This window comes from Delphinapterus leucas, chromosome 1, assembly GCF_059928025.1.
Source record: "Delphinapterus leucas isolate spDelLeu-1000000601 "Yukka" chromosome 1, BTC_Dleu_Yukka2, whole genome shotgun sequence".
In the NCBI taxonomy this organism is placed as follows: domain Eukaryota; kingdom Metazoa; phylum Chordata; class Mammalia; order Artiodactyla; family Monodontidae; genus Delphinapterus; species Delphinapterus leucas.
The window spans coordinates 135174509-135190279 of NC_143129.1; the positions used below are offsets into that span (position 1 = coordinate 135174509).

The window sequence follows — 15771 nt, forward strand, 5'->3', positions numbered from 1 at the left end:
CTATCAGAGGTTTTTGAGAAATGGAGTTACAGAGCAGATATTTTCAGAATACCTACAGTGTGTAGGATATATTGAAAATGAGAAAGAATAGGAGAAGGGAAAACTTTTGGGAGGTGGTTTCTACATTAATTCATCTTCTAGAAAGGCAATGAAGATTTAAGCTTATGGTGTTGGAGTGGAGAAAACAAAGGGGATTCAAGACACACCTTTGAACTATGGAATCTAAGCTAAGTTTTCCTTCAATGAAAAGGGTAACGAGGGACTTCTCTGGTGGCGCAGTGGTTAAGGCTCCACCCTCCCAATGCAGTGGGGCCGGGTTTGATACATGGTCAGGGAACTAGATCCCACATGCATGCTGCAACTAAGAGTTCACATGCCACACTAAGGAGCCCTTGAGCCTCAACTAAGGAGCCCCTGAGCCTCAACTAAGGAGGCCACCTGCCACAACTAAGACCCGGCACAAGCAAATAAATAAATAAATATTTTTTAAAAAAAAGGATAACGAGACCTACATCACCACTGGATGTGATGAGAAGGGAGAGGGACACACAGGTAAATGCCTAGCCAGGTGTCTTGTACATAGTAAATACTCGGCAAATATTCATTCTCTCACACTCTCATTTGGTCAAAACTGTTAAAGCCTGAAGTACTGGGTAGAAAGAGGCAAGGAAGAATTTCCAGTGTAACCAGGAGAGGGGTACCCAGATTGGGGAGTAAGTTTAGAGGAAAGTGTTCTTGTTTGTTTGACTGTTTTAAATTTTGAGGTAGCTACAGGATAATCATGGAGAGATGTGTCCCCTGAAGTTGGTTCCTCAATAAATGAACTCAGAAACAGGCCAGGGCTGGAGACAGAGATTTAGAATTGAGTAGCATGTGGTAGGAGTGGGAGTACTGCATAAATCGAGGACATTCAGGGAGATAACACTCAGTGAGCAGAGGGAGGTGGTGAAGAGAGGACACGTGGGGACATCCACTTTAGGGAAAAGGAGCTCAAGAAGAAGGATGAAAAGGCCTGGACAGAGAAGTCCGGGGATAAATGGCACAGGACAATTTTATAGGAACTAAGGATTACAGAGTTTCAAAAAAGAAGCTTACATGCCAAATGTTATATAACGGTCAAGTGAAACTGTGGAGGGGGTCCCTTGAGATCCTCCAGGGAGCAATGATATAGTGAAAACCTGGGACAGTCTAAATGTTGAACTGGAATAGATTGGTCGATTCAACAATGTTACACAATTACACACTGCTACAATGATAGAGATGTATATTTATTTACATAGACACAGAAGAATGATTTGCTAAGTAAAATCATTTAAAATCAGAATACATTTGCTAAGTAAAAAACAAGCAACAAAAAACCAGGCTGTATCCATTATGATCATAGGTATTATGGAAAGAGTATATATATACTCTTTCCATAATGAATATATGTGGCTAATAATCTTCTGAAATCAGTGTAATAGGGTTTTTGTGAGAAACTATAAGATGAGACTTTAAAGTAGCTTGCAATATAGGAATAGAGCTTGAAGGGGAAGAAAGGTGAAGAAAAGGGCCCTCTGTGTACTTAATTTTGTGTATATACATACGTACACCCACATACATGAATGTAAACGGAACCATATAACCTCAAGAATCCAGATTTCTCAGTGACTGAATAGTTTTTTAGATGTTACAAAAATAATTACCAATCTTTTATAATACTAATACAATCATGAAGCTGGAGTAATGAGGCATTAAAAAAAACCCTAGAAATTCCTGTTTTTTTTTTTAATTTTTATTCTTTTATTATAGATAGAACACAGCTTTACACTGCATTGGTATTAGCATTTTTTTTTTTTTCTTTTGCGGTACGCGGGCCTCTCACTGTCGTGGCCTCTCCCGTTGCGGAGCACAGGCTCCGGACGCGCAGGCTCAGTGGCCATGGCTCACGGGCCCAGCCGCTCCGCGGCATGTGGGATCCTCCCGGACCGGGGCACGAACCCACATCCCCTGCATCGGCAGGCGGACCCCCAACCACTGCGCCACCGGGGAAGCCCGGTATTAGCATTTTTAATAGATAATTTTCAAGCTATTTTAAAGAAAAGTGAAAAACCTATAGCACAGAGCCAATCTTTGTCGTTCACAGAAGGAAGCAATGAAGCCACTGAAATTAACAGCATGGTCCATAGCCGCCAGTGCCCACCTGTACCTCCTGCAGCATTTCCTGCTGTAACGTGACTTATAAACGCCTCTTTCACCCCGTGAATCCTGTTTCTCAATGAAGACGGCAATGTGACCAAGATCGAAGTTTGCAACTTCAAATGCTCTTAAATCAAATACAATAAAGGAAGTCCAGACACCTTTTCTTCTGGCGAGGAAGACTAACTCCCACTTCCACTCTCACCTCAACTGTGTGACTCAAGAGAGCAAGAGGCAACTTTCCTTGGATTCTTCAAATAAACTCTCTTTAGGAATCAGGCTACGCACAAGAAAATAGCTCAGCAGGAATTTTAAGAGAGAGAGAGAGAGAGAGAGAGAGAGAGAAAGAAAGTGAGAAATTAGAGATAAAAGCAGGAAAGACCCTGAGCAAAACATGACCAGCACCATCATGTAACACATGCACTGTCAAACGTTAGTTATTTGAATGGATTCAGGGGCAAGGAGTCAATTTAGAAAGTAGAGATCTGGCAGGGATGGTTTTAAGACGAAGAATACACATGTGTGTTGGATGGATGGACACATGACCCAGTTTTGGATAAATGAAGCTAAGAATGGTTTACAATTTGTGCGAGTCTGTTTCCAGCTAGGCTGAGAGGCAATCTGAAACTGTGTTATCAATTAGGGACCCATTGATGGATTATATACAGTCTAAGGCTGGACATCTTACAGATGTAAATATCAGACATGTGATAGCCTACGAAGCACATTAATTCTGCTCTGAAAAGAGGCATGAGCTGGAGAGGCGGGAAAGGGGGAGCTCTGAGGTCACCCTCCACCATCTCCCGCTCCTCTCGTATTACAAATGAGTGCTCAAGAATGTGGACTTTGGGATGCAGCCACTGCCTGGTGGAATGTCACAAAACTTCAAATACAAGCAAGTCAGTTCTCAGACACCTGAATATTGCCAAAAATGGCTTGTAAATCTAGCTACGTCAACTGTGCCGAGAACAACTCCTGTCAGGTAGGACGTTAGACTTGAGACGTGCTCTTGGAAACAGCAAAACTCAAGATCTGATCTTTAACTACATACCTCTGCCCTCACCATCCTTTTCCTCCCCACCTCTCCCTTGACAAATAAAGACTGTAATAAAATAGCATATTGTCAGGATTCCCAATTATTTGCGCAGCTAAGCTCTACCCTAAGCCTCTGTCACAGAAGAGAACTCTTAGTATAACTACCCGGTCTTCAGTGCCTCCCCGTCCCCGTCCCACCCCCACCACCGGCCCCACTCTCAGCTGATGGCTTTGCTTCCTACTTCTCTGAGAAAACGCAGTTAGGAAGGGCATGTCCCCCAGTTCCCAACATCACGTCGGTCGTTATGGGCATCTCCACATGCCCCCTCTTTCTTCCCTCCTCTCATTAAAAATGAATGCCCTGTGCTTCTACATCCTCTACTTGGAATCCCACCATCTCTTGCCTAATCAAGGAAAAGACTCCAGCAATTGTCTCTTTTCACTCCTTACTTTTCTCTACTGGATCCTTCCCTTTGGCACATGACCTTGCCATAATTTCTCTCAGTTTAAAAATATTCTCTTGGGGCTTCCCTGGTGGTGCAGTGGATAAGAATCTGCCTGCCAATGCAGGGGACACACGTTCGAGCCCTGGTCCAGGAAGATCCCACGTGCCGCGGAGCAACTAAGCACGTGCACCACAACTGCTGAGCCTGCGCTCTAGAGCCCACGAGTCACGACTACTGAGCCCGCGTGCCACAACTACTGAAGCCTGCGTGCCTAGAGCCCATGCTCCACAGCAAGAGAAGCCACCGCAGCGAGAAGCCCGCGCACCGCAACGAAGAGTAGCCCCCGCTTGCCGCAACTAGAGGAAGCCCGCAGCAACAAAGACCCAAAGCAGTCAAAAATAAATAAAGAAATAAATAAATTTGTTTATTTATTAAAAAAAATAAAAATATTCTCTTGACTCCATGTGGCCCTCCAGATTCCCTTTCAGCAGACCTTTGGAGTTCACGTACTTATTGTCTCCATCTCCTTTCCTGCATTCTTAAGAGCTTGAACCAATACGTATTAGCCTTTCATTCTATTCTACTGTCCACCAAACAACCCTCGTCAAGTTCACTGATAACCTCTATATTGCTAAATTCAATGGTCAGTTTTCTTAGCCCTGGTCTTAGTGGGCCATCTTAGCACAGCTGATCTCTCCCTCCTTCTTGAAACACTTTCCTCATTTGGCCTCAGGGAGATGGCTCTCCTGTTTCTCCCACCAGACTGACTGCCATCTCAGATTTTGCGACTGCTTCCTTCTCGTGTCAGTGACCTCTAAGTGGTCAAGTGTCCCAAGACTCAGTCCCTGGACCTCTACTCTTTTTTATTCATAGCCACTTGCTATATTATGATCTTATTGAGTCTCATGATTTACGTACTACCTATACACGATGAATCTCATTTATAAATCTCCAGTCTGGTCCATTCTCTGGACTCTAGACTTGTATATCCCACTGTCTATGAGACATTTTCACTTAGATAACTAACTTAACTTTTCTAAAACTGAAAAGTTGATTCCATGCGTCCCACACAAACCTGCTCTTCCTCTACTTCCCCATCACAATCAATGGCAACTCTGTCCTTCTCGTTGATAAGGTCGGATATCTTGGAAGTCCTTCCCGACTCCTCTCTTATTCTCACACACCCTATGCTGGGCACAGCTGAGGGAAAGAGGGCAAGTACTGAATCTGACAGTCAAAAGACTCAAGTTCCAGCTCTGTGCCCTGTTCCAGCTTTGGAATCTCCCATAATTCATTTTCTCCGCCCATTCCAGGTCCTTCTCTACTCTCTTGTTTTTTTTTTTTTTTTTGTGGTACGCGGGCCTCTCCCATTGCGGAGCACAGGCTCCAGACGCGCAGGCTCAGCGGCCATGGCTCACAGGCCCAGCCGCTCCGCGGCATGTGGGATCTTCCCGGACCGGGGCACAAACCCGTGTCCCCTGCATCGGCAGGCGGACTCTCAACCACTGCGCCACCAGGGAAGACCCTCTTCAGTTATTTTTTATGAAAAATATTTTCACTGAGCTTCCTTTCTAGTAGTAAATAAACCCCACCTGCTCCAGAAGGCCTCAAGATTCTCTGACCAATTTTTTTAAAAATGACTGAATTCATTATATATTGGTCTAGGCGATAAGTGCCTGGCAGATTTAGGTCAGGTCATTTAGATAGCAGCTATAGTTTTATTATCCTTAAGCAATATAAAGCTTATAGTTCTTTCTTTCCAGACCTAATAGATTACCTGGTTTGTGTATACAACGCCCAAAGGCTACAATTCTTCCCCTGAACCAATACTGGTTGGGCCTCTCAAAGTAAATATTCCGGCCCTCTGGCTTTTCTCTTGGCTTTTACATGTCTCCAGGAGGCCTGGAATCTGGGAAATACAGTTCTTCATGTTTAAGGGTTAAATCCTTTATCTCTCTAGTAATGAGGGAAGTCTTAGGACCCTCCTGAGCCTCAGATTATTCCTTGGTAAAATTCTAGGATTGAGGCTGGTGATTTCTAAAGGCACTTCAGCTTTTAAAAGGTGAAGCCTTTAGGTTCTGAGGCCCATCACTCAACAAGTGTACATAACAAGACAAACAGAGTGAGAAATGTAGACTGGAACTCCAGAGCAAGACAGCAGAGACACGGTGTCACTTGGAAGCTATACATAACCATGTGTACAGGTGCCTTAGTAGTTATTACTACTGCAGATGACTGGGTTCTAACAAGACCAGGAAGAAAGTTCAACCTCAACATACAGTCAGTTGTCCATATCCATAGATGCGAAACTCGCAGATACGAAGCACCAACTGTAATCATTATGCCTCACCATTTTATATAAGGGACTTGAGCATCTGTAGATTTTGGTATCCTTGGGGGCTCCTTGGAACCAAGTGCCTGCAGATACTGAGGGATGACTGTATAGCATCATGGCACTGTTCAGTAGTAGAAAAGCTCCTTCACCATTCTTCAATCCCACCTCCCAAATTAAAGATTATAGATAGGGAATACAAATGAATTCAACACTTCCTAAGTGCAGAGACAAATGGGTCTCTCAAGTAACCTTTAAAATAACAAATGTAAAACTGCTAACAAATGAGATAATGGATTAAAGACTCTAGCAAATCACATGGCATACTCCACATATGTAGATGTGTAGTAAATGCTCAATACACGTCCACTCGATTTTCTTCTTCCTTTCCTTCTTTTTTTTTTTTTGTGGTACGCGGGCCTCTCACTGTTGTGTGTGGCCTCTCCTGTTGTGGAGCACAGGCTCCGGACACGCAGGCTCAGCGGCCATGGCTCACGGGCCCAGCCGCTCCACGGCATGTGGGATCTTCCCAGACCGGGTCACGAACCCGTGTCCCCTGAATCGGCAGGCAGACTCTCAACCACTGTGCCACCAGGGAAGCCCCCTTTCCTTCTTTTGAGTGTCAACTTGCTAGAAAGAAATACCTGATTTTAAGTACATATTTTTTCTTCAAAACTTAAAGAAAATCGCTAAAGCAATAAATTTATTCAACTTGAATGTGGCAGAATATAGTTCACCTTTATAAAACCAAGAGATTACTGACCTGAATTTAAGTCTCGTCCTGGATTGAAGGCCCGGCTATTAACAGTAGTAGACAGTCGATCACAACTAATTGTTCTAGATACATTGGTATTAAAGTTCCCATCAAATCTGAAACAATAGAAGAGAATTAGCAGTATTTATTTGGTGGTTATTCAATCCAGAAAACTAACCAACAAAAGTAATACTTCATACTGTGTACAAAATAGGTCAGCTCAGAAACAGTAAAACTGCAATTTAAGTATTTTTAAAAAATCACTTCAGAGCAGTGTGGGTGAAACCAACATCTGCATCTAGAAGGTTTTAGAAATCAAGATCAATTCTAAGGAGATTAAAAAAAAATCCTTCAAGCCAACTTTTCCCCCAATGAACTTGATTCAGGTACTATTGATAAAATCATACAGAAAATAGATTTGACAAAATTCAGACTTGAGCTCTGATGTGATATGTGAAACAGTTCTTTAAATTATCCTATCTGAAAACCAATGACCAAGAACAAAAATAGACAGTAGTGAAGGAGAAAGAATGGCTGTGGAGTAGGAAAGATCTAGATTTGAATCCTTGCTCTGTCACTATTAAATGTGTGAACTTGCACAAATTGTGCAATTTGTCTGAGCCCCAGGTTTCCTATCTGAAGACAAAAAAAAAAAGAAATAATAAAACATTTTCCAAAGCTGTCAAAAAGATTGTAAATAATGTACCACAGTTCCTCTCATGATAAATGACACAGAGCTTGCACCTTCCAGGTTGTAATATAGATGAGGCCAAGGTCTTTCTTGATTTCCAGTGGGAGTGCAATGCTGGTACTAGAGCTAGAACAATGCTAGTGCTCTGGTTAGTAGCTGATCAATAAACACTAGAGTAATCAGTGACTCATTTGCCAGGGCAAACAACAGTCTACACGGAAATAATAGGAAAATGTACCGACTCATTTATATATAGTCACTAAGGCTATTTTTAAGTGAATTTAATCCAGGAGTAACGAAAGAGAAAAATCTTGAACCTCTAAATAAGCTATTTGGGATTGCAGATACTGAGAAGATTCATTAAGTTTCTAAGAGTTACCTGCAAATAAATGCAATCTGAAGTTAGATTTTTAAAAACTTGTGTTAAAATGTTAGATGATAAATGTCATCAATGAAATTCCATTAACGCAGGTAGACAAGCTCTATAACCCTGGAGAAACACTCCTAAAAATCAAGGTCCACGTGATTATTCACATGAATATTGATTTTCTGGATCTTATATAAGAACTACTAAAATGAACTGATTGCATAAGCAAAGGGGCTAGGTATTCAAAGGGTGTGCTGGGTTCCAAAGCAAAAGTTCAACAGTTTTGTTTCGATACATATCATCTCAAAGGAGGTGGCGTTTTAAGGGATTTGAAGAGACTCTTCAGTCCAGCCTCTCACGCAGTACACAATTATATCAACGTTGTCAACTGTGCTTCCAAGGACACAGTTGCTTCACCAGCGGGCTCACTCTTCCTTGGACCTGCTCCAGTTTGTCTAGACGAGAAGATTGCTGCCTCAAAAGCCACAGATGGAGAGAAAAGAGGAGATTAATACATCAGCAGCTGCCGGTGTGCATAAGCAACATAACCTCACTGTCCCTCTCTTGTTTTAGCATTTAACATCTGTGAAGCAAGGGTAGCATTAGACAGGGAACTCACTTGCCCTCCGTGTGCTAGACAGCCACGTTAAACCTATTCCATCTCATACTTTTTAATAAAAGACAGATACTATTTAGGCTTTGTGGCCTACAAGGTCTCTGTCACAGATACTAAACTCTGCCATTGTGGTGTGAAAGCAACCAAAGAGAATTTACAGAAGAATAAGTGTGGCTGTGTTCCAGTAAAACTCAATTTTCAAAAATAGGTGGTGTGCCAGACTGGTTTCACCACTCCTGATCTAGACCAGGGCAGTCCTAGAGAATTCTCTGAGACGATGAAAAGGTGCTATTTTTGCCCTGTCCAATATGGCAGCCACGTGTGGCTACCAGCATTTGAAATGTGGCTAATGTAAGACAGATTAAATTTTCAATTTTGTTTAATCTTAATTTAAATGTAAACAGTTACCGAATAGTGGCCACCATATTGGACAGTGCAAGTCTAGAAAGGTCTATTCTGATTGTGGGTGACTTCCTAGTCTATGTCAAGTGTCTCCATCTTCTCTCAAAGCAAGTGTCATAATTTTTAATTTATGGCTCCATTTGCATATGTTTTTAAAAATAAATTTATTTATTTATTTTTGGCTGCATTGGGTCTTCGTTGCTGCACGCGGGCTTTCTCTAGTTGCAGTGAGCAGGGTTGCTCTTTGCAGTGTGCGGGCTTCCCATTGCGGTGGCTTCTCTTTGTTGCAGAGCACGGGCTCTAGGCGTGTGGGCTTCAGTAGTTGTGGCTCGCGGGCTCCAGAGCGCAGGCTCAATAGTTGTGGCGCATGGGCTTAGTTGCTCTGTGGCATGTGGGATCTTCCTGGACCAGGGCTTGAACCCGTGTCCCTTGCACTGGCAGGCAGATTCTTAACCACTGCGCCACCAGGGAAGTCCCTGTGTATGTTTTTAATGGGTGGATTTTTATAGATCAGGCTATATGAACAGACAAGAGCCCCTTGAGAGCACACCCCACGTCTTGTTGGTTTTATTCACCACTGTGCATACATAACACTTAGCATTGTTCTTGTCAAAAGCAGGCACTCATATTAACTGATCTTCCATGAACATCCATCGTGACAGTGCTTAGCCCTATTCTGGGCTTCCTCAGAAGCCTCCAGAGGTCCAACAAGTGAGGATCGTGACTCAGATAAATGGTTCCTAATTACTGAAAGTCTAGCCATATCAGAATCACCTGGAAGCATGTTGGAATGCAGATTCCTGGGATCCACCCTAGAAGAGTTTGATTTAGTGAGTCTGGGGTGGGGCCCTGGAATCGGACTTCGACAGTCTCTCCAGGGATGAGAAGCCCTCCAATCCTGTCATGCAGATTCTTTAGAAATAAGGCAGTAGAACGGCTTTCCACGTGAGCACAGGTACTTCTCTGTATGCCTCAAAGAGACCAAGGACAGAGGATCTTTCAATTTGAATCAAGAGAGCAGAGTAATTCTTAGGTATGCCTGAAACTCACATCTGGACTTTGCAGTACAAATTACAAACTTTTTTTAGACCTACCTATCTCACAGTTGAGGAAAGTGACACCAAGGAACACATAGCAAATCAGGGACCTAAGACAGACTTGACCTTATCACCCAGCTCTCCGTCCAAGGATGAGCCACACACCACACTGCTTCATTTAAGTGACAAATAAGGAAGAACTTGTTAAAGGGGACAAGAAACTCAAGAGAGTTACTGACAACTTCTCCCAGAAGAAGTGTAATCTCAAAGAGAGCCCCATTCTCCCTGGGTGGAGGCTCCACGGCCAGGACCTGGGCCATCAGCCCTACCCCTGGAGAAGGCTGAAGTCCAGCACCGAGCACGTACAGACTTCCCAAGCTGTTGTGAAATGAGAGTTCGCTCCTGGGACCAGAGAGACCAGGGAACTATTTTATAGGTTGTTTTTCTTTTTGTACTGTATTGTTACAAAAACATTTTTATAACAATAAAACTGAAAGTAACACATTAACAAGAGTAGGTGCTCAGTAAACATTTGTCAGTCATAAAACGGTTTCACAATATAGTGCTGGTCATCAATAATCTACCCAACCTTCTCTTCCCACTGTCTCCCAACCTACAGCTCTAACCAGACCAGTCCCTCAATAGATGTTTCTTCTGTTGGGTCCGAACTGTGATGCTCTCTGGTGTTCACTGCGCCCATTCTACAAAGCCCCCAGCTCTTCTCATCTTCCTTCCAGGAAGTCCTCTTGCCAGCCCCAGCCTGTGAGGAGCCCTCTCTCCTCTAAACTGACTAGTGCCACTCTGCTTCTTAATTCATGCTTGTGTGTCTTTTCCCTAATTTTTAAATATTGTTTTGTAATCAGGCTTAGCATAATGTCAACGCAGTTGATGTCTGACAGATACAGACTGGTTGGTTTTAGATTCTGCTTATATCAGCAAATTACTAATCAATAAAAATTCTAACATAAGATTTATTACAAATAATGAGAAAATTATCTTACTTATTTTGCCTTCCCCATATACTAAATAAAGGTGAAGTGAGGGGAGATGCCAAGATATTTTGTTATGGAAGCTTTATTGTCTAAACCCTACCATGTAGCACTTGAACTCCCAATTCTCTCTAAAACCTTGAGAAGTTCTTAGTTCTGCCAATGGATTGTAAGTTCCTTGAGGATTTATATTTCTCTCTCAGGTTTAGTGCATTCCTGGAAATGTATAGTTCTCCATAAGTTTTCTTATTGGTGGCTGACTACCGTGGAAGGGCAGAGAGCTAAGTCACTGGAAAGCTTTGTATATTTTATTAAATCATATTCATTGAACATCTATGATGAGCAAGGAACTGCCACCCTGGCAAAGCATGGTCAGGAGCATGGCCTCAGAGGTACACAGACCTGGATTGGAGTGGGTTTAAATTGCTTATTGCTGTCTACCTCTTGCATAGAACTTACATTTTCTAAGCCTCCATTTTTCTCATCTACAATATGGTGATAAAAATAGTACCTATTTCATAATCAGAAAACAGCCTGTAAGAGCCTAGTACCTAGTAAACATTTAATAAATAATAATAACTAGTAATGGATGTATTAGTAATGATAACAGTTAACAGCTACTGTGTTGTGTATATATATATTATATCAAGAATATTCCCAGTGTTATACATGGATCAACTCATCTAATCTTCACAAGCCCAAGGGAAGTATTATTATTATCTCCATTTGAAGACCAAGAAACTGAGGCACAGAACGGTTTAAATTAAGAAGCTCAAATTTACAAGCAGCTCATGCAGCTCAATAACAAACAACCCAATCCAAAAATGGGCAGAAGACCTAAATAGACATTTCTCCAAAGAAGATATACAGATTGCCAACAAACACATGAAAGAATGCTCAACATCATTAATCATTAGAGAAATGCAAATCAAAACTACAATGAGATATCATCTCACACCAGTCAGAATGGCCATCATCAAAAAATCTAGAAACAGTAAATGCTGGAGAGGGTGTGGAGAAAAGGGAACACTCTTGCACTGCTGGTGGGAATGTGAATTGGTACAGCCACTATGGAGAACAGTATGGAGGTTCCTTAAAAAACTACAAATAGAACTACCATATGACCCAGCAATCCCACTACTGGGCATACACCCTGAGAAAACCATAATTCAAAAAGAGTCATGTACCAAAATGTTCATTGCAGCTCTATTTACAATAGCCCGGAGATGGAAACAACCTAAGTGTCCATCATCGGATGAATGGATAAAGAAGATGTGGCACATATATACAATGGAATATTACTCAGCCATAAAAAGAAACGAAATTGAGCTATTTGTAATGAGGTGGATAGACCTAGAGTATGTCATACAGAGTGAAGTAAGTCAGAAAGAAAAAGACAAATACCGTATGCTAACACATATATATGGAATTTAAGGGAAAAAAAATGTCATGAAGAACCTAGGGGCAAGACAGGAATAAAGACACAGACCTACTGGAGAACGGACTTGAGCATATGGGGAGGGGGAAGGGTAAGCTGTGACAAAGCGAGAGAGTGGCATGGACATATATACATTACCAAACGTAAAACAGATAGCTAGTGGGAAGCAGCCGCATAGCACAGGGAGATAGCTCGGTGCTTTGTGACCACCTAGAGGGGTGGGATGGGGAGGGCGGGAGGGAGGGAGATGCAAGAGGGAAGAGATATGGGAACATATGTATATGTATAACTGATTCACTTTGTTATAAAGCAGAAACTAACACACCATTGTAAAGCAATTATACTCCAATAAAGATGTAAAAAAAAAAAAAGAAGCTCAAGATTCATAGCTGGAAGTAACAGATCCAAGATTTGAACATATATTCAAGCTCTCATTCATAATGAATACATTACACTGTATCTCAATAAATCAATCAATAAATCATCATCAACATTATCTAACAGCTGAAGTAGAATTCAATTCTCTCAAAGGAAAGGATTAATCTGAAAGCTTGTGGGGCTTAGGGGAAATCTTTGCTTTTTACTTAATAGGAAATGACAGTAGCTAAGCATAAGGGTTCACAATGGATAGCTACAGAGAAAGATCTCTAGGGACAAAGATGAGGATGCAAAGGAAGACGAAGAAGATATTAAAGGCAGGTGTTCTCTATTAATTGTAGATACCTTAGATTTTTAAAATGTTTACCACTGGCATAGCTTTGGAATTGGCCATTTTGGGGTTACACTTTTTATTATTTCACTCCAGAAAAGCCTCAAGCTCCCTTCCCACTCACCGCTAAAATCTGAGAGGTTTCAGGGCAGCAGTGGTAGCTAGAAGTTCCACGTGAACAGAAGAGCGAGCATGTCCATTCTCTGCATGGAGAAGAGATACAGCAGACCTGGGGCCAGCTCATAGCAATTTTCTCCTTTTCCTGGTACCAACTTTCTCCTCTGAGAGCAAGACCCTGGCATTCTGGTAATCTGACAACCTTAAACAAATGGCTTATGTACAGGAAAGATAAGATAGAACTAAGAAAAGACCAAGAAAGGAAATTTCACCAAATTCTGAAAAATTCTCACATGGGACAACGAATTCCAGGTGCTGAATAACATAACAGACAACAGACACAACTTAAGCTTTACTGTAAATGTGAGCGAGGCATAAAACTGAAACACGGCTCAGGGACGCCTCAGCTGATGTGGTGCAAACACACAGCCTTCCAGATATCAGACCTGATGCAAAAATAACACAGAAAATACCTGAAGCTCTTATTTTTCTGAAGGAATCCACAGAACAACCCTGATGTTTGAGAATTAAATAACCACTTTGCAGGAGAACCTCAGCCAGAGGGGCAATTTGACCTATTGTCTAGCTGGCTCACAGACCTTCGGATTCTGAAAGTTTACTAGCAAAGTAAACTTTGTTACCTTGTTTCAAGAACTGGATTTAATCCTTGCTTCCTGGGTAATCCCCACATAGTGAATACTGGTGGTTTTAAATTAATTTATTCCTATTAAATCCCCACATTCTGATATTGAAAGGATTCAGGGACATGACAATCATTCTCCTTCCTCCTGCTTCTTGCTCCATGGAGTTCTTTAAGTGGCAACAGTCTCAATGTCTTGAGTTATCCCGCATGTGGGGAGCACCCGCTCCAAAACCAAGTTCACATGAAATGCGAGAAATAAACCTCACTCTGCTTCTATGGCTGCCGACACTGCTGACGTGCAGGCAGGGAAGGAAGCAGGTGTCAACAGGGGGCTTAAGAGATATAGGAACATGGTGTGTCCAGAGCTGGTGAGTCAGCTGGGAGAAGTAATTACGTGAGCAAAACCCCTGTGATTATCTCTCCACCTTCTACTCACTCACACTCAGTAATGCTTGTTTCTCTTCTGGGCTCCAAACACAGCAGTAAAACTCGCTTAGCCATCCTCCAGGCACCAGACGAACAGTGGCTTTGCCGAAGACAGGAGCACATTTTTATGCCCATATGCCTTTTAGAAAAATGATTTCTAAAAAGAAACGTGCTATTTACCCTGATTTGGAGACTGAGAAATGTGAAGTTCATTCTTACAATCCATTATAAAAAGATGTCAGTTACTCTTAAGGGTTACCTAAGAGATTTTTCACTGAGAAATATATTAGCTGCCAGTCATATTTATAAAACTTCAGGTTTATGGAAAGGTCAAGAACTGGTAAAATTATAGATCTTCCTATAAAATAAGCAGGCAATTCAACTTATCTTTATATCTGTCCTTTAAAAAAGTAATAAGAGAACAATCCTATAGAAATCTCCTGTAGACTCTCACTCTAAAAAGGGGAGATAGTGGATTACGACTGCTTTCTGTATTCATTTTCATAAGATAAAACCAGTGCCTGAAAATTAGTTTCAAGAGAAATAACTCCATCTTTCCTACCCGTTCAAGTTAAAAAAGAAAAAACTTCCTTCTGGATTTACTTTCATGAACAACTGATCGAAACTTCATCCCGAGGGAGAAAACAGAACTGTGACTCCCACTTTGATCTCTTCCCCATGGAGAAATTCACTCCCTGCCTGGCTTGCAAGATGTTCACTTGATTGACGTTTGCTCTGATGTGCAAACTGCTTTGAACTTCAGACATTTAATTCCCATCAGGCTGCAGTCATTTTCATTCTCCTTCAACAGGATTTACAAGCAGGAGATCAGCAAATGTAGAAGGTAAAATAAATTTGCAGAAGCTTTGAATCTCACATCAAAACAGTGTTCAAGTGAGTTCCAATTGGATTTGATTCAGCCTCGATTCACAGTGTAAATCAACTTTTCAGTGGAGTCCCAGTTTAAAAAGAAAAAGATATAAAGGAGAGAGACACATACACCAGTTGGGGTTTACTTCCTGAAATCTCTTTCTTGGTCTTTGTTTAAATTTCCTTTGGAAGGTGATTTGCCAGGCAAATCACTTAAAACCCTGGGTTTTCCTCAACATTTGCAGCGAAGCTGCTCAATTTATCACATAGCACACAAAAACCACACCCACAGTGTGGGTTCCAAGGGCGCTGGTGAAACGCGGTATTGTTCATGGGCACATTTTAAAGGTAATAATTTAGAAAGCAAATCCCTGTGGATATCTCAGAAGAGCAAGGCTTACAGTGATAGTTGAGTCCATAAATAAAGCCAATATGATGACAGCTAATGGAGTAGGGGATATTTTTTACTTGTCTGTTGTTTTTAATCACTGCTCGAGACAGGTGCAAAAGGTTTAAAAAGAAAACAAACCAAAACACCACACATACACACCATTTCTTGTGGAAGCAAAATCTGTTATCGGATCAGAAGCTGGTGTGGAACAAATGCTGTGAGACTTCGGGTGGAGCTCCCAGCACAAGGCAGTCCCTTGCTGCTGGTGTCACTGAACTACCAAGTTCCATTCTAAGAGCAGCACACATTTTTCTGGGAAGCAAAGAAGGC

At 41.8% G+C, this 15771-nt stretch overlaps 1 protein-coding gene across 5 annotated transcripts in view; it reads right to left on the reverse strand.

Annotated features, from left to right (window-relative positions):
- Window positions 1-15771, reverse strand: part of CACHD1 (cache domain containing 1) — a 234240-nt gene that overhangs the window by 90480 nt on the left and 127989 nt on the right. For all 5 annotated transcript variants that reach the window (XR_016395079.1, XM_089921448.1, XM_089921438.1 and 2 more), the window contains exon 4: window positions 6755-6861. Coding sequence is in view for 4 of the 5 variants with exons in the window: in XM_089921448.1 (XP_089777574.1) it covers window positions 6755-6861 (107 nt within the window). In the remaining variant the exon portion in view is untranslated. The remainder of the gene's footprint in view (window positions 1-6754; window positions 6862-15771) is intronic.